The sequence below is a fragment of the Meles meles genome, chromosome 9 (genome assembly GCF_922984935.1).
Source record: "Meles meles chromosome 9, mMelMel3.1 paternal haplotype, whole genome shotgun sequence".
Classification (NCBI taxonomy): domain Eukaryota; kingdom Metazoa; phylum Chordata; class Mammalia; order Carnivora; family Mustelidae; genus Meles; species Meles meles.
The window spans coordinates 69,666,692-69,691,875 of NC_060074.1; the positions used below are offsets into that span (position 1 = coordinate 69,666,692).

The window sequence follows — 25,184 nt, forward strand, 5'->3', positions numbered from 1 at the left end:
GAGGAGGGGCAGAGAGAGAGGGAGCAAGAGAATCTTAGGCAGTCTCTATGCCCAGCACGGAGTCTGATGCGGAGCTTGATCTCACAACCCTGAGATCATGATCTGAGCTGAAATCAAGAGTCAGATGCTGAACCAACTGAGCCACCCAGGTGCCCCTGTATTCATTCTATTTTAAACTATTAAATACATGTCAACTTCCAGTATACACCATGCCCAGATTTAAATTTGATGTTATAAAGGGAAAGGCTAGAGTGTTCGAGATCTTTTATTAATGAGCACAAATCTCATAGAAGTTTTGAGAATTGAACCCTGTCACTAAATCTTACATTCACTTTGTTTCCTAAAAGTGCTCAACATTCTATTCCCCAAATGGGCAGCAGGCAGTGCTTAATTCTGACATTATTGACAGAGTTTCTTGTAATGGAAGAGAGGGCAAATGATGAACAAGGCTTAAATTTGCAGAGAGAAGAGGAAGAGGAATATAATACCCCATAAGTTTATATTTTCATGAAAATCACAGTCTTGGGTAAAACAGGCCACAATGGACAGTGACCTCAGTGAAATATTATGGTTGGCTTATTTTGCATCTCTTTGCTCCTATTTGAAATGAAGATTTACTAGTAATACATTGGTATTATCACTATGAGAAAATCTGGGCCTAATCAGGTTAATTCATAAGGAGAAAAATGAACCACTTTCTGTATGATCTCAAAGAGAACAATTCCAACTGATAACAATGGGTGCCTCTCCAGAAAGTTAGCATTTCGTTTTTTGCCTCCAAATACCTGGCTTAGGAGTATCTAATAGACATGTAGACACACCTCCTAGAAAGCAAACCCTCAGATCCTATAGTGAAAAGAAAGATTAGTAGCTAATTAAGGTTCTCTCCCACTACTAGAAGAAATTAGAAACAATTTTTATTGTAGATTAGGGCTTGACAGAATCATTCTAAAAACATGTCATCTTGCTGCATTGCATTGAGATATGCTGGAGAGAAACCTGAACCATTTGCTAGCACCTGCTAGAGAACAGCACTCCCAGACTAGTTAACACAACAAGCATCTGGGCAACCTTTTCCTGTAGGCTCTTCTTCGTTCCAGTTTCCTGGACTCACCAAGCAGCCTTCAGTACACTCAAAGTCTCTTCTGATCTATACACCTGACCAAACAGACTACAACCTGAGGTTAAACTGTGGACTTCATTTCCCACAATTTAAAAGCCACTTTTTAAAAACATGAGTATGCATATTGATTTGGTTGGATTCAGGAGTCTCAACTCAGTGAGATACACACATGAAATAATCCCCTCTCACCAACAACCACTCTTAGCTGTTGAGTGGCACACGCTTTCTCACTGGTATTTGGCAACCACAAAAATACCTCAGTCTTAATCCATAAATTCTCTTGTTTCTTTGGTCCCTAAAAATATTATTGCAGTTATTATGGATTAGTCATGTCCATTTTTTTATATTAAGACCTTATTTTTTAGAGCAGTTTAAGGTTCACAGAAAAACTGAGGGAAAGGCACAGAGATTTACCTTATACCTTCTGCTTCCACACATGCATAATCTCCCCCATTATCAACATTCCCCACCAGAGAGGTACATTTGTTGTAATTGATGACCCTGCATTGGTACATCGTAATCGCCCAAAGTCCACAGCACAGACTATGGTTCATTCTTGGTTTTGTACATTCTTTTTTTTTTTTTTTAAGGATTTTTATTTATTTATTTGACAGACAGAGATCACAAGCAGGCAGAGAGGCAGACAGAGAGAGATGAGGAAGCAGGCTCCCTGCTGAGCAGAGAGCCTGATGCGGGGCTCCATCCCAGAACCCTGAGACTGTGAACTGAGCCGAAGGCAGAGGCTTTAAGCCACTGAGCCACCCAGGCGCCCTGGTTTTGTACATTCTAATGGGTTTAAACCCATAGATATATAGAGATATACGGATATATAATGACATACATCTATCATTATGGTATCACACAAAGTATTTTCACTGCTCAAAAATCCTGTTCTTGGCTATCATCCCTCCCCCACAATCCCTGACAACCACCGATCTTTTTTAATTAATTTATTTTTTTAATTAATCTCTATGCCCAAAGTGGGGCTTGAACTCACAACCCCAAAATCAAGAACTACATGCTCTATCCACTGGAAAAGTGAAGCACTCCTGATATTTTTAACAGAATCTCCATGGTTTTGTCTTTTCCAGAATGTCATATAGTTGGAATAATATGTCATATGGCCTTTTCAGATGGCTTATTTTACTTTTTTTGTGTGTAAACATTAACTTTCAGTTTCTTTGGGTAATTATCAAGGAGCATGACTGCTAGATCAAATGATAAGAGTACATTTAGTTTTGTAAGAAGATGTCAAATTTTCAAAGTGGCTTTCAAAGTTTTTCAAAGTGGCTACACCATTCCACACTCCTACCAGCAGAGAATGAGAGTTCCCATTGCTCCATATCCTTGATGGCATTTGGTGGTGTCAGTGTTCTGGATGTTGTCCATTCTAATAGGTATGTAGTGATAGCTCATTGTTGTTTTAATTTGCATTTCCCTGATGACACATAATGAGGAACACCTTTTCTTATGCCTATTTGCTATCTATATATCATCTTTGGTGAGGTTTCTGTTGAAGTCTTCAGTACATTTTTAAATCAGGTGGTTTGTTTTCTTACTGTTCAGTTTTAAGAGTTCTTTGTATATCTTGGGTTATAGTCCTTTATCAGCTATGTCTTTTGCAAATATTTTTTCCCAGTCTGTGGCTTGTCTTCTCATTCTCAACATTGTCTTTCACAAAGCAAAAGATTTTAATCTTAATGAATCCAGTTTACCAATTATTTTTCTCATTATTCTGCCTTTGATGTATCCAAGAAATCACCATACCCAAGGTCATCTAGGTTTTCTCCTGTGTTTTGCATTTTACATTCAGGTCTGTGATCCATTTTGAATTACTTTCTGTGCAGGGTGTAAGGTCTGTATCCACATTCTTTTTTTTTTTTTTTTTTTTTTTGTATGTGGATGTCCAGTTGTTCCAGCACCTTTTGTTGAAAAGGCTGTCTTTGCTCCATTGTATTGCCTTCGCTCCTTTGTCAAAGATCAATTGACTATATTTATGTGGATCTATCTCTGAGCTATTCTGTTCCCCTGAGCTATCTGTCTGTTGTTTTGCTAACACCACGCTATCTTGATTACTGTAGCTTTTTAGTAAGTCTTACAAAGTCAGACAGTGTCAGTCCTCTAACTTTTGTTCCTCTTCTTCAATATTGTGTTGGCTGGATCTTTTGCCTTCCCACATGAACTTTAATATCAGTTTGTGAATATCTACAAAATGACTTACTGGATTCATTTTTAAAACTTCTAGCTTTTGTCAATATCTAGTCTCTGAAGAACGGTGACTGGTGAGTAGAGAGGTGTGGTTGGCCTGCTCCCACATCTGCCCCATTCTGCTCTGCTTCTCTGTGCTGGTCAATGGAGGAAGAAGGAAGGAAAATCTTTCTTTCTTGGCGTTTCTATATCTCTGTTTACATTACCCAATCCGTTATTGTCTATTGTCCACTTTTTATTAGCATTATTAATGGAATACAATTCCATTGTTAATATATTAGTCATAATTAATTTAAAATTCCTGTTTGAAAATTCTAAAGCCTGCGTCATATTTGAGTCCGGCTCTGATGCTCACCTTGTCTCTTTAGACTCTGTTTTTCCTTGCCTTTAAAATGCCTTGTAATTTTTGGTTGAAAGCCAGATGTGATATACTGAGTAATAGGTACTGAGATAAATAGGTCTTTAATGTGAGGTTTTATGTTAATCTAGCTAGAAGCTGGGCATTGTTTAATGTTTGTTGTAACTATAGATACCAAAGTCTTCAAATTCCTCTAGTTCTTGTCCCTGTCCTCTGTGGGCTTCCCTAAGAACCCCCTCCTTAGATAGAGTCTGCATGTTGTAACACCTTTGGCTGTGATCCACTGTTTTCATACTGGTATGTTAGGAGCCTGTGGGGGAAGGAGAGTGTCCTGTAATGTTATCATTAAGTCTCAGTCATTTAGTAGGTCTGTGTCTCTGCCCTGTGACCTTCACAGCTGTTTTCCAGCTTTTTTTTTTTCCTCCTTAGGTGAGAGAGGAAGACTAGACTGGGCTAGTCAGAGAAATGCCCTCCCCCAAAGTGAGATAAGACTCTAGTGAAGTCTTCTCCCTGGAGACTAGGCCTTTGTTATAGAGAATGCTCCGCTGTATTTCACAGTGCTCTTCCCTTCTCCTGCCAGAGCCCCCTATTTCTTCTTTAGCTCTTCACCCCGAGAGCCTGGTGGAGTTCCAGGAGGTAAAACTGGCAAAAGTGTGGGAGCCCACCTAAGACACGCTGCCCTCCCAGAGTGTCTCACTCTCAAGTCACTTTAGCAATTCACCAAAATTACCTCTTTTAAGACATAAACGGAGGCATACTAAAAGGTTTTTTGCTTTTGTTTTTGTTTTTGAGCAAAAATTGATTTGAATCTGGCAGCACCAAACTGAATGATTAGGAGCGCTCAGCTGACAGGAGCTCAGGGAGATACTTTGATAAGAAAAGGTAGAAGCAAAGTAAGGACATTATTGGCTCACTATGACTCCAAACCTAGTTGTCTGTTGGATTGCTTGTGCCTAGGTTTCAATCTCATAACCTGGAGGCATTTATAGGATTGGATTTTGGTTTGCTTAAGTAAGCAAGCTGTCTTGGCATTACAGCCACATTAGTCTAAAGCTTTCTCTTCTAACTGAACATCATTTGAGGATTCCTACCAGTCTGTGGCTTCTGCTCCAGGTGGACAAATCTCAAGTTTGACCCTGGATTCCTTGTCTCTCCAGATTTGGGGGTAGCAGTTTGCCCTGAGATCTCCGTTCTCTGACATGCCCAACAAAAGCCATTTTCACCCCGTTTAGCTTTTTCTTGTTGTAGGGACAGGAGGAGCAGCTTTCTGTCTTTGCACTTGTAGAAGCTGAAACTGGAAATCTATAACCCAATTTTGAACTAAGAACTTTAAGAAGGACTTGAAAAAAAAATAAATAAACGGCCTACAGATAGAAGCCAAAGAGCTCTTATAGATGATTTTTCCATTATTCACAAGTGGAAAAACTTACGTAGTTATTTCAGAGTGGCGAAATCTGTTTATAAGTCTGACTTAATTCTTTCTTTAATTTTGTCTAGTCAAAGAGTGCTGACACAGATGATAATTATTATAAGAATGAGACGTACCTTTCTAAGGGGACTTAGTTGTAGTATTCCAAATTCCAAGGAATATAACTCCTAAGAGTATATCGTTTTCATTAAAAAATTGAATATCATTTTCCCCAGCTCCTGGAGCTTTCCTCACTTGAAATTGGAAAGGGGAATTTGAAATCCAGAATGTTGTTGCTTTTATTCCTTGACTCATATTGCCTCCGTTATTGTTTAACCCATAGAAGTTTTGCTCCCCGTCAAGATCAAGAGCTCATTCAGACCCAGTACTTCAACAGCTTCTACTTCAGCCTCGCCTGTCGCTCCACACACAACACACCTTCAGTAAATACTTCTATGAAATTGGATGTAGACTTCTGTGACTTTTTACTGTGCTGGGTTGCCAGAGTTTGCCATGAGCTTTGTGTCCCAATCTAGCTTGTTACTCTTATCTCTTGGCTTAAAATATTGTGCCTTGCAAAAGGCTTCTGTGAGCAAACATTTGAGTAAAATGAATTACCCCCTTTCAAAAGGGCCTGAATATGGTTTTTCACAAGACCTATTACCATGCCTTATACCTCATTATAATCTACTGGGGAGTTATTGTGCATTTTGCAATGGAGGCTAAATTCCTATTTTTCATCACCTGATTAGTATTTCTGAATTGGCTCTGGTGCCAAAAGGAATATTTTCCCTTACTGTTTCTCCTTTTCAGTAGTAATATAAATATAATAAAAAGCAGTAGAATGCATCCCCTCTCCAGAAACAAACAAAAACCAATTACAGTCAATCCTGAGGGAAGTCTTTGGTGGAGAAAGCCAAGAAAACCATAGAGGAAGCTGAATACCTCTGCCTTTCTCTGTTCTCTCTGCCTAGCTTTTTAGGATCATATTTTCACAGACCAATTTGGATTCCTTCATGCCCAGGTGGGGAAGAGGAATTTTTATCCTCAACACATGATTGATGTGTTGAAATGTATGCAATTTAATCGGAGAGGGGTCCGTTCGTTTTAGGGCTTATTTGTGATGTGTGTTTTCTGGCTATAGGACAAAACTCTGGGCAGCCCCAGGAAACAGACCAAATAGGGATTAATGAAGGCTCAGCCTGTTAGCTCAATGTCCACCGTCCTTGCCTGTGGGCGCACAGGAAGAGTGCCTGGGAGGATGTGAAAGCAGGGAAGGGTGATTCCCTGTCCCTGCTCTTTGGCCACTGCCGCTGCCCTGCTGTGCACATCCTGGATCCGCCTGTCCTTAAAGCAGTTCTTGCCCTTCCCACACTCAGCTGTGTGTCTCGAGGAGGGCAACTTCGGCAGAGAGTGTATCCCAGGCTCCTCTGCCACAGTTTTGCTTTGAGGGCTGGTTTTCTTGCTTTGATCATCTCACTACCCTCATACCACTGGGTTACTTCTTTCCCTCTTCTGTGCCACCTAATCATTTAGAAATGAAATTCTTTTCCTTCTTTCTCTGGCTTCTGGCTGGAGGGAGATTGAAGGCAGGAGGGTTCTCCCCTCCCTTTTGGAACTGGGAGGCAATGGCTTTCCCACTAGGACGTGGAGACCCCCGGGGTTCCAGCTTCACCAGGATGCCCAACTCAGGCTCTGGTCCCTCCGTCCCCCCACCAGAGGGCTTCCTGCTTTTCTCACATCTGGTTTTGGCTTCGCGATCGCCTATTCACCCTTGCAGCTCCTCCATCCACCATCCATAAAGCCAGTTCCCAGCACTGAATTCCCTCTGTGGGAGATCCTGCGTGGTTTCATTATTCTGCTTACTCTTTGACTGATACCCACATCCCTGGTATATTTGTCTCAGCCCTGGAAGGACAGCTCCTCGATCCACACATTTTATTGTCACAAACATGTTTTTTAGAAAGTTAATTCAGACCAAGCATGATGCATTAATGTTAATGTGTCATCTCAGTGGGTCACTGTGAATACTTATTGCTAAAAACTCATAAGGTCAAATCTGATATCTGATCTCTTAGAAGGGCTTAGATACACGTTTCTCAATGGACTTGAATCAAGCAGAACATTAGCTCTTCAAAGGGTGAGCAAAGATGTCTCTCGAAGAAAAGTGAGTGTGGGATCGGGTCATTGTACCTGCGGCATAGACACGGGAGTGGGGTAGACCTGCATCCCACCCCCGGATCCTCCAGGTCTTAGCTGAGTGAGCCCAGTCCCTATGTGTCTCTGGCCTTGGCGTTCTTGAGGAAAATGAGATAGCACAGATGGAGGTGCACATGTGGACAACACGTGTAGAAAGCCTGGCATAGGAAATGCTCGGTCTTGCCTTTAGAAAGGCTGCTTTTCTTGTTTTGATTCTCACTAATATTACCATGCTGCTTCTTTCCCTCTCCTGTTTAACCTAATCATTTGTAAAATGAAATTTCTTTCCTCATTTCTCTAAAGCACAGCTAAGGTGAAATTCTTAAAAGGAACTTTACTTGAAAGTCAAGGGAAACCAAAAAGGAAGTAAGCGGATCCAAAAGCAATAAAGCCATGCTCATAATGGGGGGGGGTCCCTGAAAGGCACTGGCCAGTGATTTTTTTTTTTCTCAGGGACCTGGACTGCCTGTCACAGATGCCCTCCGTCTCACCACCTCTGGCTGTGAGGCATAGAACATGGATTCTCACCTAACTAGATATAGTGTCCACTTTCAAAGACAGATTTTTATTCCCCCAAAATAAAACTTACCCTGCTTTCACCCTGCATGGGTTCCTTGGAGGTTTTATTTAAATAAAAGGACTGTCCCCTTCTCAAAGCATCCATTCATTGTGTCCCTCCTAAACCTACAGTCTTTGAGCCAGAAAAGGTTCTGAGAACGCTGCCTTTCAACAGATTAAACAGCCTCTGGGTCCTGGAACCGGTACTGGGATTATCAGGCTGAATGGCAACCTTGCGTACATTTTTACCTCTTTAGAAGTTACAGATCAAAGGAACAATTCTGGTTGAAGCCTGATGCCTCCATTGCTTTCGTAATACTTTCTTTTGAGGGTTCCAAGGAATCAAAAAGGGAGCTATAGAAATTAACTAACCAAGGGACCACTTTTAGCATTTTGTTCAAATATAGGCACTTCTGCAGACACAAATGAAAAGATTCAATATTCAAATAATGTTTTCTTGCACCTACCAAAGAATAAATATTCATCAGTAATCCTCAAGCCTGGGCATCTTCTTGACCTCTCTCCCAGCCAGCCTCTCAAATACTACTGCAAAGGAAAGTTAACTTTCCTAGGAAAGAAAAGGTCACCTCAGAAGCTCATCCCACATTGCTCTACTCTAGACCACATCCACCTGAACCTCTTCTAAGACAAGAAGGAGAAATGGGTTTCTGTTATCTTCAAGAATAACCAGAAGCTTCTACAACTTACCTACATAACCAGGCATAGTCCTAGACATAGAAACCAACCCACGTAATGTAAAGAAGTGGGATACATGACTCCTGGGAGCTCACAACTCGGCAATGATCAGCATGTTTTAACTGCTCACACTTCCAGAGCCCTGGTGCATGCTGGTCTGGTGCTTTTGAACATTTTTTCAGGTGACTTGGGATCACACAACTCCGTCTTCTTTGAGGAAGTAGTACAAACACAGGGCATCGTCACTCTCCCAGCTGAAGGCCTGCCCTAAGGGAATGTGGACGATTTCTGGGCAAAGTCAGTCTCTGTTGAATTGAACCAGGTTGACATTCCTTGGCCTGTGCTGGTTGTAAGCGGTGTGCTGCTGAAACACTATAGCTGTGCTTGATGGCTGTGCTCTAGTGATTTCAAGAGGAGGGAAAATAAGTCTCCTTGATGCAGGGGAGGGGATGGAAATGTTTAAGTAAGTCGGTGAGATTTCAGTCATTCAGAGTAATCTGCATTTCATCTATGCTCTTAAAGCTTTGTATTCTGTCCCCATTTCCTTAATTCTATTGTAATATCAAAGCAGCAACTCATCTGAAATTTGCTGTTGATAAAAGGAAGGTGTATATTTATACATGTATATTTTTATTTAGGTACATATTTTTAAATTAATATTGACTTTTATTTCCTCCATTGATTCTTTTTTTTTTTTTAATTAGGACTAGAGGGAAGAACTACCAATTCATTTTCAGTGTAATGGCTTGAATTTGCAAGAAGTAGGGTTTTAGTATAATGTGTAATAATGTCGTATTAGGGGTTTTTTGTTTGTTTGTTTACTGCTATAACGAATTACCACAAGCTTAGTGGCTTTAAACAACACAAATTAATAATTCCACAGTAGTGTAAGTTAGAAGTCTGAAATGGGTCTCACTGGGTTAAAAATAAAGGTGTTGGCAGCCAATTCCTTCTGGAGGTTCTAATGGAAAAACAATATATTGGTTCACCTTTTCCATATTCTAGAGGCTGACTTCCTTCCTTAGCTCTTGGCCTCTTCCATCAGCAAAGCCATCGAAGTCAGGCCAAGTCTGACTCACACTGCTGTCTCTCTCTGATAACAGTTTCACTTCCCTCTTCCATCTTTTAAGAGCTCATATGATCACACTGGACCCACTGGGAAACACCAGGATAATCTCCCTATTTTGAGCCTTAACGATAACTTCTACAGAGTCCCTTTTGTCACGTAATTTAATATATTTACAGGTCCTGAAGGTAAGGGTATGGACATCTCGGGGGGGGGGCATTATTCTGCCTGTCACAATCTCATAACTAAAAGTGCTGTCATTTCCTACCTTCTAGAAGAAGCATAAACCACATATTGATGGTTTTGCCACTATCTGTGGCCACACATATCTTTCTCCTCCATTTGGAAATGCCATTGCCAGATATTACAGAGAACAAGAAGGAGGGGTTTGGTAGGACTAATGGACTTACTTACCTATGTAGCTGTGTACCAAGGGATTTTCCTGGGATCCTAATTCAGCAGTTTCATCGGAAGAATGTAGATAACGGTGGGAGCTTCATGCAGACCCTAGAGCTGTTCTGACAGCCACAGAATCCTGAAAACTGTAACCACTTTACAAATGAAAGGGATGGTGCAGTAGCAGTCCCAGTGGGTTCTAGGAACTTGAGTACATAAAACCACCAAGAAGGATCATTTAGAAATTAAAAGTTTTTTCCTAAAATTACAAATTGCAAAGAAAAGAATCTTAACTACATGACAGAGGATGAAATCGCTCATTTCCATTCTCAATCAATACTTTATCCCTATCCCCTGAGATAGGTCATTTTAATCTCCATACATGTTTATCTTGTTTCGCTTTTTCTTCTGCTCCGATGTTTGTTATGCTTTGAGTAGATATTGATTCCCTTCTCATTAAGCCTGCAAACATCTAATCATTCCTATCTGTTTGGTTTTTTCATTTTTAATAATTTATATTTAAATTCTGGCAAATTGAAGGTCTAATTTTGCCCTTTGAATGCCTCTGCATTCAAGTTATTCAGGCAGATTTTATGTCTTGTTTTTTTTAATTCTACTTTAAGTTTTATAAAAATGGATATTTCTTATTATCCCCAACCCATAATTTTCTTTAGCGAACTTTTTGTTTAATTTTCTTTTGCCTTAACATTTTATTTTTCAGACACCTCTCATTGAACCTCACGTTCTTCTTCGTCCTGCTAACACCATTAGCAAGGTAATGGGATGTAGGTGGGTTGATGAGCCGTCAGCTTAAGAAGTGGTTACTTCTTAAGTAACCGCTGGAGGTGGTCAGTATGTCAGAGCATCCTATCAGGAAACCTTGGATACATTTTCTAGACACAATAAATATCCAGTGTGTTTCAGTTCTTAAATAAAACAGTGACATGTCAGACAAGCGAACAATGTAAATGTGTGAATGGGTTGTATTTGATGAAGCCAGAGTCAGAAAGTGATTTACGTATTCATCTGGTTTTTTTCCTTATATAATTTCTCCTTCTTCTTCTTCCTCTCCTTTCACTGGATTAAAATCCAGGTCCCTTCAGAGAAGATCCTCAGGGCTGGAAAAATTTTACGAAATGCCATTCTCTCTCGAGCACCTCACATGATAAGAGATAGAAAATACCACCTGAAGACGTACAGGTACGTGCAAAGCCCCGGGCCCTTCAGACTCATGTCCAGGGAAATTGGAACAAACTTGCATTTTCTTGTTTTCCATCCGTGGGCAGCTTGTTTTCTAATCCTCCAGGTTCTGGAACATCTAAGCTTGTTTTGATCCCTGCTTCACTTTAATTATCCTTCATATTCCCAGCAATTACTCCCAAACTAATTTGCTTGGGCATTAGTTTAATCGTGATAAAGAAAAATTTTTTTGTTTATGATGCTAACTTTTTTTAGGCGAATCACTAGATTTAGATGAGAGTCAACTAACATTTACTAAGCATTTATTTACTCTTGAAGCCCTCTGCCAGGGCAGTTTCCATACATTATCCTATTTCACCCTCACCACAACCCTGGTGGGTAGGTGTTAAGCCATTTTTCAGATGATAAAACTGAGGGTCAGAAAGATTAAATAGTTTTTCTTGTCCAAGTCACAAGTCTAGTGAGTGGCAGAGCCAGGATTTAAAACGACCAACCTTGGTTGATGTGCAGGTGCAGTGATCTTCAGTTCCTTCTATTATTCGTTCATTCCTCAAATGTATTAAGTACCTACTGGGCACCAGATGCTATGGTGTTCTAAGCCCCAAGGTTACAGGAGTGAACAAAATTGTTATACAATGTTCTTTACAGAGTTTACTTTCTACTGTAGTGTTTCATTCTAGTATAAATATAGTGAGATATGCAATTCTGTATCACATCTATAATCATTTACAATAAGGACTCATTACAGCTGTCACTGGAGTTAAGACCTTACTTAGCTGAATCTTCTGGGATGACTAAAGAGTGGAGGTCAACTGAAGATTCATGTCTGATTTGGGCTTTTAATTTTTTTTTTTTTCATTTCAATAAGGATTTAGGAACTGGAATGGTCTATGTATGGCACACAAGCCTTCACTCTCTCCTTTCACCTGCGAATCACCCTCATAACCCTCTCTCAGCAATCTCTCAACTCTCCTGTTTAGCTTAGACATGACTTCAGAAACCGTCAGACCTGGCATGAGCCACAACCCATTTGATTCACATGAACCAAATTCATAAGGCACAAGGAGAAGCTAGATGACAAATTTTAAAGTTATCATGAAGGATATATCTCTTCCTAGTGACTATCAACTATGATAGAACCTGTAAAATTAGACCTGATTCACCCTACAGCGAACTTTCGAATACATGTGCCTCAAGATCCAGTCTCTTTCCCAAGGACAGAGAAAGAAAAACATGGCAAACTCTTTTCTGTACTCCATGCAAACAAACACTCTTCAGCTTGTGCTTGTCATGAATATGTTTACAATACCCAAACTGACAGTATATTTATTACATTAATTGGCCTCTTCTTGGATAGAATTTTGGAAATGAGATAGGATTTGAGAAACACTTCGGTCTTATCAACACATTCCATTTCTTAAGACAGATTATTCATCTAGCCCTTTTCATGTTGATATTTACCAACTACCATTTTGGATGACTGCATTTGGAACTCCAACCCTAGAGGTTCATTCTTTTGGGAGTCTGTGGTCTCTACACACTGCTATAATTTTAAGAGAAGTAAAGGTTAAAAAAAAAAAATCATGTGTCACATGTTCCCAGAGAGTTAGAACACCTTAACTCATTAAGTGAATCTCAAAATCTCATATGGCTAAAGGACCTTTTTCTTTGTAAGTCTTTATTATTTTTTCTCCTGACTTAAGATATGACTATGCTTTTCCAAGTGTTGACTTGCATTAGGGAAATTCCATTAAAATATGTCATCTTTGTGACAAAATGGAAACCAGGAGTCAGAAACCATAAACTCTTTCTTGCTCCATAGTGCTAACATTTTAAATCCCTGAAATATAGGTGTCGTGTCTATTCCACACCCTATGACACAAATTAATGATCTGTTGGTAATAACCCATGGACTCAATTGGAAGCTGAAGGGATGATTTCTTTTTTCTGTATCCCAATTTGAGTTCCTTGCCCCCACACCTTGTACTTCCCAGTTCCATCTCTCTCCTTCCTACTCCCCACCTCCTTATGTCACTGCTGCACTATTAGAGCTTTGAAGTCTCCCCAGATGCAGTATCATCCCCAGTGATCACCATGCTAAGGTCTGCTGTTGATTCTAAAGTGGCTAGAGATCATTAATGGAGGGGAAACCCAGTGATTCCATCAGATGCAAGTGGCAAGACCATGTGTCTTTGTTCTGCTTCTGACCGCAGGATTCTCATACCCTGTACAAGGGCCCAGGTGCTCTGGGATCATCTCAAATCCTTTTAGTAAAGACAGTGATTGAGTTAAAAGACACATGGATTTAATTTTTTATTCTTTTTTTTTTTAAGATTTTATTTATTTATTTGACAGACAGAGATCACAAGCAGGCAGAGAGAGAGGAGAAAGCAGGCTCCCCGCTGAGCAGAGAGCCTGATGCGGCCCGATCCCAGGACCCTGGGACCATGACCTGAGCTGAAGGCAGAGGCTTAACCCACTGAGCCACCCAGGCGCCCCTAATTTTTTATTCTTTTATATGACTTTTCCCATTAAAAAATTCTCAAATTAGAAGAGGCATGTTTTGACAGGTCATATGTTTAGGATGAATAGTAACTAGGTACCTCCTTTGCTCATTGAAGTTCTTTATGGGGGCGTAGACTGTTTTCAGGGCAGCCCTGGAAACCTGATGGTCTTCTCAGTACATTTTCCTAGTGAAATATTCCAGGGTTGGACCTGGATCCAAACATCCCAGGAGCTTGGACAGATCTCAGAGTGCCTAGAATATTAGAACTGGAAATGGCCTTAGAAGCCATCTTTTCTTCCTTGTTTTTGTTTTTTTTTGTGTGTTTGTTTGTTTTGTTTTGTTTTTTACAGATGAGAAAACCAAGAATCAGAGAGTTTAAACGATATGGCCCTAGTCACATGGCTACTAAGTAGTAGACCTATTGCTGTATCTCATGACCCCTCCCAGGCTAAGCCTCTTCCTAAAGTGCACAGCGTGAGGAAACTCCCCCAGGTTAAACTAGAAAGGAGCTCTCTGAACTCCACCCCAGAGATGGTGCCGTCCTTAGCTGGGAAGGGGAGGCCACCAGTGACACAGACCCAGCTGCTCTGTGACTTCTAGTGTTGTCCCGTGGGATCCACTCCTAAGGCTTCAAGATTCCATTTCCACCTTTGAATCATCATGCCCCAAACACCTGCCCTTCTCTCCCACCCCACCTCGCGCGCATGTGCGCGCGTGTGCATATATGTGTGTGTGTGTGTGTGACTATATGTTTCCTAAGTAATGCACGGAGTTTGCCCATCCCGGTGAACTTACCACTGAGGGGCAACTTGGGGGTGAATGTGTGACTATTAAAGAAAGTGTGTGGAGCTCCTCAGATGACAGGCTCTGCCGCAGTGCTGATGCTCATTACATAGGACTTTTTTCAAAGAGATTTGCATCACTAATTGCTTGTTTCTCCCAACACCCCTCTGAGGAAGATCAGTAGTATTACTTGAAAATATAAAGTGCTATATAATTTTGCACTTATACAGCGCCTTTCATGGAGCACCTCCAAGTGCCTCACAAACATTAACCCCTTCCTCGCAAGGCTCAGGTGAAGGAAGTCAGAATTCCGCTTTGCCTTCCTTTTACCCTGAGATTTTCTGGGACGGGCTCAGGGCGAAAGGGTTTCTGTCCCTGGGATTAGCTTGCTAGGTCATGTTCTCCATCTCATGGACCTTCGGTCTCCCCTGGAGCTGCAGTTTGTAATGCTCTTTCATTGCTTGGAAGGTTCCCTCATGAGCTGAGTGGTTTTACTGTTCTGTGCGAAAATTTGAGAACCGGAGGCCGCACCATGCCGTGCTTTGTTGGCATGAGACCTCTTATGGTGGAAGAACGCAAGCATTTCAGGAAGGTCTTTCAAAAGCCATCTCCCAGCTTTCGTCTGCAAGGGGGTGACTTCCCACCCTCTCTGTCCCCCCTCTCCCTAGGCAGTGCTGTGTGGGGACCGAGCTGGTGGACTGGATGCTGCAGCAGACTTCATGCGTTCACTCCCGAACTCAGGCTGTTGGCATGTGGCAGGTCCTGGTGGAGGACAACGTTCTCAACCACGGTAAGATGAGCCACAGTCCCGGGAAAACCCTCTGCAATGGCTAAGTGCATTTCCCCCGTGAGTTGTTGCTACAGTCCCACATGGTCAAGAAAGAACTATGATCCCTTCAGGGGCCCACAGAGCTAGGATCCTCATTTAGCAACACAAATGCAGCAAGTGGAGGCGATCGGTTGCTCTGTTCCCCCATTGTGCCTTCCTAACTTGGGAGAATGTATGAAGGGAAAATGAAATTGTGGCCAGAGTGCATCAGTTCCAATTATGTTTATTAGTTTGCATTCATGGTTCATTGATCGTGTGATTATACTCTGAGCACAGCCATCCTGATGCAGGGGCGGAATGAAGAGCAACAAAACGTGTGGCTGGGCTGATGGTGTGGAAGAAAGTAATGAATTCCAAAGCTGCCTTTTAATGGTGGTGTCATCTGGGAGAGCCAATTTGTACACACACAGGATGACCATATGGCTCAAATGCAGATTCTGATTCAGCAGCTTTGGGATGGGTCTTGAGGGTCCGTATTGCCAGCCCACTTCTACCTGATGCCTGTGCTGCAGTCTGGGATCATATATTGAGCAGCAAGAATCTACTCCTCCCCTGTGTCTTTCTGTAGTGTCGGTGCTCCATCCTGAAAGGGGGCTTAAAAGCCTTAAGATATAGCAATGAGAGATTCTGAGCCAACTGACTGTCCTACAAAGATCTGTCTTTTTCTTTAAAAGGAATGAGGAAAAAAAACAACAACAATTTTTAAAATCTCAACTGTTCCTTCTAAGGTTATATGACCTAGAAGCTTGGTCTAGTCAGTTTTGTTCAAACAATTAATTTTACTCTCTTTTTTTTTTTTTTCCAGTGCAGACAGACGTGTTTACAAATAGCACACACAGAAAGAAAGGCATGAATCCTGATCCCTAATAAGTAGGGTTGTTTGAAGTCCGGGCTCAAAATCCAGTATAGAGCATCATTTGGCAGTTGGTTATTTTCCTGTTGGGGGCACAGGGCCCACATGCTAGAAAATGTCACCAGAGCAATTTTTGCGGGTCAAAGTGCTCATCTCCGAAAAGTTGGCAGGCTCGCGTCAGACAGGGGCAGGGCGAGCTGGAGCCGGGCGGGTCCGAGAGGGCGGCGAGGTGCTGGGCCACGCAGCGTGGGAGGTCACGTCTCCCAGCTGCACGGCCCTGGGCGAGGCAGAGGGAGGGCGCTGAGGAGGCTCAGCACTTCGCTGTCACTTGGCTCTCACAGCCGACACCGTCCATTTGCTTCTGGTAAACGGGGCTGGGAGGCCGAGGGACACCCGGGTGACGCCTGCCTTCATGTTCCGCCTAGTGGACCAGGAGCACCACTTCCAAGACAAATATTTATTTTATCGATTTCTGGATGACGAGCACGAGGATGCCCCCTTGCCTACTGAGGAGGAGAAGAAGGAGTGTGATGAGGAGCTGCAGGACACCATGCTGCTGCTGTCGCAGATGGGCCCTGACGCCCACATGAGGATGATCCTCCGCAAACCGTGAGTGAGAGCGCGCTGGCGCCCCCTGCAGGTCTCCGGGGCCGCGGCGGGAGCGAGGGAGCCCGGGTGCTTTCCAAAGCCCGGGCCTTCACCCAGGGTCCAAGGAAGAGGCTCTGAGGGGCGACACAGCAGCGTTCGTCCCCCCTCCGTTTTATTTTTGAGCTAGAGAATTCCATTTCCCTTCTGCATGAGTTAAAACCGTACAGATTTTTTAGCGATTGGTTCAGGACCTCAACACGGAGTCCACCTATTAAACGACCTTTGGGCGATTACAACCAGAAACTGCTCAGTTTCTGTGCCAGACTGCGACAGCCCCTTTCTTTCTAATGCAAGAGGACGAGGGTCATCAGAACGCCTTTTATCTCCCCCTTCCCTCTCAGCCAAAACCTCCCCCCTTCAGTTACAACCCATCAGCTATGTTGGAGGATTCTGAAATGTTTAATCAGGTGGATTCAGGAAGAATTTACTGAGCCCCTCTTTTACTCAGGGAGCTCTCCCGGTTGCTCTGGGGCATACAGAGAAGCATATGCCACAGTCCCAAACTGGGGGAAACCTTTTCAATAAGGGATGACTGGACACTTGGTTCTGAGGCCACCACATACAGGCTTGTGTTTTTCTTCTGGGAATAAAACAGCCCTCCACCCTGCAACCAAGGCCAGCAGCCATGGATGTTGGCTCTGAGTCACCGGCTTGGCCAGCCTCCGTTTATTAGTGGGCCTTGACAAGAGCATTGAACTTTGCGTGGCTTGTACGTCCACTGGGCACTTTCCAAAAGTGCTAGGTCCCTCAGACCAACTTCCCCAACATCTGCCACTTAGACCAACTTATAGTACTTCTCAGTGCTCCTGTTTCCTTCCTTCAATGTATTTTTTTTTTTTTTTGTCAAGTTATGTCCCCTTGGTCAAAACTTTCTCTTGAGTCTTCATGTCCACCACTATGTGTATCAAAGGCCTGCCCTGATCCCAGTTAGCACCATCATTTTTAGCTCTAGAACATGGGTTCTGATTTGGTCCTTTTAGCCTCAAAACCCTTCCTTCAAACAAAAATTTTATGGAAAAATCCAAACCATCAAACAGAAAAGCCAGGACTTCACTGACCTAATTATAAGTAGCATCTGAGAATATTGCCCAGCCAGTGGGTGCTGTGTCTGCAGATCACAGGTGTGGGTGGCTAAGGGGACACAAGAGAATCATCAGGACATGGAGGACTCAGATGAACACCGTGCTAACCCGTGTTTTCTTTCACATCAGCCTGCAACCCCTCTCCCTTCCCCACACGTCTTTGTCCCATTGTCTGGATCCATCCACTTCTTGCTGCCACTTTCATTCAAGCCAACACCATACAGTGGTTCTGTATGGGACAGCTCCTAAGGGGCATTTGGAAATGGGGAAGGGTGTTTTGGTTGCATCAGTGCTTGGGGGAGCACACTTCTGCCATTCACCTGGCAGTGGCTAGGACCAAAGGATACTCAACACACCCAAGAAGACCTAGGATCCTACACAATAAGGAGCCATCCTGAAACTAATACTGCTGTTGAGAAACATTTCTGTAAGCTGTGAGTTTCTCCAAAGGCAAGGACACATCTCATTTTACTTCATTCATTCATTCATTCATTCATTTAACCAATATTCGATAAACACCTATTTTGTTTTAGAAACTATGTTAGTTGCTAAGGCTGAAGCATCAAACAAGAGGGTTGCATCTCCTTGCTGGAGCTTTCTGCCTAGTCCAAGAGACAGACCTTCAACAGTTATGCAAGGAATCATTTTATCATAGCAGTTGTACATGCTACAAAGGAAAATGTAGTGTATATTAATAGAATATAATATGGAAAGGGGGATTTAATCTGGCAGTTAGAGAAGAAGTTAGAGAAAGTCATATTCCTAGCTCTGTGCATTCCACCCAGCAGACCATCATTAACATTAGCTGGGTGAATGAATGGTCAGACGAATATATAGTCCCAGCTAACGTGCCCTCAGCTCTCAGTTGCTTCAAGGGAAGCAGAAATGCCGTTCGATTCACAGAGATTTTTGAGTATGGCCAAAGAGGTTTTGTTTTGTTTTTTTAAGTAATAAAATGGTTCCTGCCTTTGGAAATTTTATAATCCAGTAGGGGAGGCATTCCCAAATTAGATTCTGATGCAACAAACATTTATTGAGTGCCTGCTGTGTGCCAGAAACATTCATGCTAACTGCTTGATTCACCCCCACAAGAGCCTGAGAGCTGTTTTCATGAGTGAACCTTAGAGATAGGAACCTTGATCTTGTGCTTCTTTTCTTCACTGAATTGCATGATCCTTGGCAGCCTGAAGATTCTTCAGAGAAAACTACATTCCAAAGGTTGAATTTTTCCTGTCAATCACTGGAAAGTACAGGTTTCACCAGTATTCCAAGGCATATCTCATGGGTGGCCTTGGGAGTTTTCCCGTCTTTCTGGGTTCTGTGAAACTACAAAATTGGAATCGAGCTGGTAGTTCTTCTGACTCAGTACTCCTTTTCTTTCTGTTGGAAAGACAGCCCCTAAGAGGTGAGAGGGGAAAGTGAAAAAGAAGGAATCTCAGAGGACAGACTTTCAAACCCTACACACACACACGCACGCACGCACGCACGCAGTTTTGGAGGAGAGTCTGATAATGACTTGTGGAGCTTCTGTTTTATTTTATCTAAGTGGAAAGGAAATATGCTTAGTTGACCAAGAATTACCAGTATCACTGCTACCCTTAAAGAGACTAGCTGAGCACTTTGCTCCTCGAAACTTGAGGGCATGTTCAAAGATCCTGGAAATGTGGACTTTTTACTGCCCAGACAGCCAAGTCATTAGGAAATGTGGAGGCAAGAGATGCATTGGCTCCATATCGACCGGGTCAGGACCCCCCAATTTTTTTTTAACTCAGCACAGCTGCATTTTATAATAGTCACCACTGCCGGAGGGGCTGCAGAACTCTGATAATTACTGGGAAAGAAATAACACAATATTCTTTGATGAGAAGATTACTTTGAGAATTTGATTGTATAATGAAGATGTTGCTTTGAAAGGTACTTCCCATTGTTCTGAATCTGAGACTCGCTAGCAAAAAAAAAAAAAAAAAAATGTCACTTGTTTTGACAGGCTACTTAGAAAAATTCTCTGTTTATTACATTAACTGCAGCATTTTAACTGTCAGACTATGAAAGAATGTTCTGTAGTTTAAAAAACAGAATAGAGCTTCAGGGGAAATTTTTTGGCATACTCTTGTTGCTATTGATATTGAAAAAAAAAACATACATTCTGAATGTGAAATTAGCTTTTTGTGTGGTGGCAGGCAGAGTGACTCACAATGCCCATCCTGGTTTCACAGGTGCAGACCTGGATGGCATTGGGGGGCAAGTACTATAGAACAGTGACAGTTTGACGGTGCTGTTGTTGTAGCTCACAGACAGGGCCATCAAATCTCAGATGAGCTCTCGGAGCTAATTGTTTTGATTTTGCTTTGTTTATAAGTCTAAAGACAAGAGGTTACCCTACAGCAAGTAGATATAGTGGAGTTCCTTGCCAATAGAAATGTTCCTTCTGCTTACCTTTGAGCAGACTTTGGATAGGGGCCACTGGCAAAAAGATGTACCCTGACCAGATAAGCAGGGATTTATAAGCTCAGGGTCCCACTGGATAAAAAGAGGCTTCAAGGACACAAAGAGGGCTCTGGTCATACCTTATGCCCTTCAACCTCTTCTTCCAAGAAAAGTGAGATATGATGTCCCACTCTTTGGCATGATCCATCCGAAACCAGCCTAAAGGTGGAAGAGAAATGAAGTAGATGCCATTTGCCAAAGGTAGGTCTGCAGTTCTGAAATTCCCTACAAGTCTAGAAGCTTAACTAGTTGGGAAAGGGTTAAGTTAGTTGGCCTGAGCAGAAGTGGGGGAATATATATATATATATATAAAACAAAGAAATAATATATAAATATGTAAATATGTGTAACAAAGGCATGATATATGAATACACACACACACACACACACACACACACACACACATAGAAAGAGAATTCTTGGCAGATTCTGGAATCTTCGAAACAGGCCAGGAACTCAGAAAGTTGAGTTCCTTTATTTCATGGGATAAATTTGTATTTTCTAACATATGCATAAGTTTAAAAGGAAACAATTTAGATGATTAAATGATATGAGAAAATACGGGGTGGACGTGGGGGTGTTAATCTGATCAGTTGGCTGCATTAAGGCAACCCCCACCTGCTGTTCCACACATTTGCTCTAGAGGGCATTTGAGAGGCTGTGTATTTTCTCTAAATTAGCAGAGCCTCTTTTAATAGGGTCTTTATCTGTCCAAACTGTTTTGAGGGTGTGAAATTTGAAATCCTGATAATTACAGGGAAATTTGCTTCCTCAGGGGAGCCCAGATTAGCAAGCCTAAAATCCGTGGTGCCTAGGGTTTTGATTTCTGTTGGGCTATGCCAAGAAATGTTCAAAGTTATGAAATTCATCCTCAGATACAAATCAGATGAAAAATGAAACATGACTTACAGACCGTAATCTTTATGAACTGAGAAATTCATTGTGAATCTTTTCTTTCACTGCATGACAAACTTTGCCTTTGTTTTTTTCTGGAGAGATTGCTGTGCCCTAACTGAAAGCTTGTAGAATTTACCAGAAGAAATGATTGCATTAAGTGGGCCATTTCTTGGGTTTGGATTTGTTGCCTCTCCCCTATGAAGGCAATTTACTACTTAACCCTCATGTTTACGTGCCCAAGCAGCCAACCACTGGATTACTGCCATTGAGATTCAGATTTGGGAGAGGGGAAGATGGGTGTAGCTGCCCATTTACAGAGCAGGCCTCATTATAAGATTACCTCAAGATTTTAATGACTTTTTATTGTTAAAGTCAATGTGTTCATTGCAGAAAATTTGGAAGCTACCTTAAAGAGTTAAAGAAAAATAAATAGCACCAGCAATCCCATCTCCCAGAGATAATTATCAGCATTTTGGTGCATATCCCTCTGGTTATTTTTCAATTCCTAACTTTTTGCCCCTAATAATACATTGTGGTATTCTCCCTTAATCTTAAATATTCTTCCAGAATAGGATTTTTAATAGGTGCATAGTAGCCAGCCTTCTGAATGTCCCTAATACATTTATTTAGTCCTTGTTGGATGTTAGGCTCATTCTCAAGGCCTTTCTTTACAGCAGCAAAAAAAAAAAAAAAAAATCTTAGTGCTCTTTTTCCTGGAACAAAGAAAGAACTCCTAGCCTGACAGGAGTGCAGAGGTGGGCCTGGGGCCAGAAAGATGTCAGGAAAGTTCCAGCAGGGAACAATAAGCTGTTTCACACTGAATGAATGCCCAGACCATGAGTGCTAGTAAATGGGATGGGAGAGTTTGGCCCAGGTCAGATTGTGGGGTGGTAGTGGGGGGTGGGGGGGGTCTGCTGTGCACCCCATGTGCGCTGGATAGTATTTTATAGCCATTTGGGACCACTGAAGAGCCTTAAAGGGAGGTGTGGTTTGCAGTGGGTAGGTTTCTCTGCTATCTGTGGAGATGCTGAGACTAAAGACATGATGCTAGATAGTGAGTTCTTTGAGCTTAAAAATTAATTCTGGGGACGCCTGGGTGGCTCAGTTGGTTGGGCCACTGCCTTCGGCTTGGGTTGTGGTCCTGGGGTCCTGGGATCAAGTCCTGCAGGCTCCTTACTCAGTGGGGGGTCTGCTTCTTCCTCTCTCTCTGCCTGCCCCTCTGCCTGCTTGTGTGTACTCTCTCTCTCTGACAAATAAATAAAATCTTAAAAAAAAAATTAATTCTGTCATGAGAATTTAAGGACAGCATTTGAGACACGTGCATTTGACCCATGAGGCTGCTGAATAAAGTGAAGGTTAAGACAGAGCTCCAGAGCCCTGGATTCTAATCTTACCAAATCACCAGTGAGTATCCAACATCTCCAGATTACAAATCTCTTAAATTGCAAAACAGGTGTAAGAATACCTGCTTACCCTCTCTCAACCTCAGAAGCAGACTATAAACAGAAAAGGAAATGCAGTTGTATTCAATCACAGCCAACATTTATTGAGCACACGTATGCGAGGGACTGTACTCAACAATGATCTAATTCAGTTTTTTCAACAGAACTGTGAGGTAGGTGTTAATATCATCTCCATTTTGTGGATTCGGAAACGGGCATAGATTGAATGACTTCCCTGTGTTGGACCCAGGATTTGGTCCAGGTCTGTCTGGCTCCGGAATCTGTGTTCTTGACTGTGGTCTACCACCTTTCTCGGGCCAAAGAGGGTTCAAAATGGCCTCCGGGGTTTATTCTTAGAACATTGATGAGGAAAGATATCATGGGTACTTGATTTAAAAATAATTATTACAGGGGCGCCTGGGTGGCTCAGTGGGTTAAGGCCTCTGCCTTCGGCTCAGGTCATGATCTCAGGGTCCTGGGATCAAGCCCCGCATCGGGCTCTCTGCTCCGCGGGGAGCCTGCTTCCTCCTCTTTCTCTGCCTGCCTCTCTGCCTAGTTGTGATTTCTCTCTGTTAAAATAAATAAAATAAAAAATAATAATAATTATTACAGACTAACCTCATCTTACTCAATTATTACCTTATAGACCTGAATGGAATACAAGTGTTATCATCTACTTAGAAAAATATTCACATCAACTCACTAGCCAAGATTACAAACAAAACTTAATAATTAATAGATGAATCACACTACATAGTATGTATAGTGACCTTATATACCTCCCAACCTTGAACCTCAAAACAACTTTATGAAATGAACAGGACTTAAGTTATTATCCACCATTTACACGTGGAGAAATTGAGCTTAGTAGATGTCAAGGGCTTTCCTTGACATCACACAGAAGTATATGTGGCTGAACTGCGTACCGAGTCCTCATGTCTGCTTACTCCAAATCCAGTTTCATTCCATTTTTTTTTTCCATGAAGAATATTCTTTCCTCTGTTAGGTTCCTTCGACTTCATCCTCTCTAGTGTGTTTATTGAATGAGGAGTGACATACGTATAATCCCTCTGTCCCTGATTAATTAAGAATCAGTTTTTGCAAGGAAAAAGTAATACTGCATCTACACAGCACCTCCCCCCAAACGTTTGTATCTTCTGTCTGTGATATCTATGCGTCATACACAAGGGCAAGCAAGTAGCTGTCCTATCTGATACCATCCAGATTTGTTTTCCTCAACTTGCTGCTTAGGTGTCCCAAAGGAAAATATCTCTACTTGCATCTTTTCAGAGGTTTAATATTAAACTTCTAGCATGCCTCTGTAGTAACCGCTTTTGCTGGTAGAATGCTGGGCATATTCAGTTTCTTTTTTGGAGGGGGACATATTCAGTTTCTAAATGTGAAAAACCTTAAATTACATTGTCCTAAAAACACTTAGCATTCGGGGGCTTTAATTATGGAAACTTACCCCATACCCTGATGGGGATGACTTCATTTCTCAGAAATATTCATAAGGCATCTGCCCTTGACTGCAATGGTAGACTGTATTCATTTCTAACCTCACAAAGAAGGAGAATCCCCATGTTCCCAGGCATGCTATCAGAACTAAAAAATGCCTACTTTCATCGGAAGTAAACTTAAAATGTCCTTTTCTGGGTTAAAGATAAGGCGAAGAGGTGGTGGTGTGGCAGGGAAGTGAGCAGCTAGAGCAGGGCAGGACACTTTAAATGTCCAGTCCCCAGGTTCCTGGCATGGCTCCAACCCTGAAGATCCAAGTCTTAAGAAGCGAGGGTCCTGGGAGGTGAAGAAATGAAGCACGTTTCGTTGGTTTATTTGACAAGAGGGTGCGAATTGACCCCAAACCTCCTTTAAGGGAAGTGGAAGAAGTGAGATCTAAGATCTTAAGAGTGTTGGAAAATGTTCCAAGTCTGAGAAACAACTTAAAAGCCGGACAGTCAGGTGGGATGAGGTGGAGTGTTGCAAGAAAAATAAAGCGTTCCCACCCCACCCCTCAGGAAAAACAAATAATAAAGCATTTCCTTTATTTTGAAGCATGACCATGGGTTACTAAATATTTATAACATTGACTTTTCTGGGTATTCTCCCCACGCACCAGGGACAAAGTCTACTGGACAACAGGCCTAGAAGAACTTGGTTATTTACTTTCTCACCAGCATATTTTACCACTGACCACGCCAACGTGCTGCTTGGTGTCTGGACAAATCCCTCATTTTATCCACGTTCCAATAGCTGAGGAGCTCTGTCTCTGACCTTGATAAATTCCTTGATAAAACTGTATTTACCAGCAGCTTCCAATATCACCTGAGCCCTCCCATCCTTTAATGTATAAACTGCTTCTCCATCCATCCCCGTTTATTATCTTGTCTGTAGCCAGACATTGCTGGCAGAATGCATCCCCTGCAGAAACTAGGCCTTCCCACAGCA

At 42.1% G+C, this 25,184-nt stretch overlaps 1 protein-coding gene across 5 annotated transcripts in view; it reads left to right on the forward strand.

Moving 5' to 3' along the window:
* The window catches only part of RAPGEF4 (Rap guanine nucleotide exchange factor 4), a 291,500-nt gene that overhangs the window by 195,273 nt on the left and 71,043 nt on the right, over positions 1 to 25,184 (forward strand). For 4 of the 5 annotated variants that reach the window (XM_046018583.1, XM_046018584.1, XM_046018586.1 and 1 more), the window contains 4 exons: positions 10,734 to 10,787; positions 11,106 to 11,212; positions 15,170 to 15,291; positions 16,609 to 16,792. In XM_046018583.1, the coding sequence (XP_045874539.1) occupies positions 10,734 to 10,787; positions 11,106 to 11,212; positions 15,170 to 15,291; positions 16,609 to 16,792 (467 nt within the window). The remainder of the gene's footprint in view (positions 1 to 10,733; positions 10,788 to 11,105; positions 11,213 to 15,169; positions 15,292 to 16,608; positions 16,793 to 25,184) is intronic. The other variant, XM_046018585.1, reaches the window with a different exon arrangement.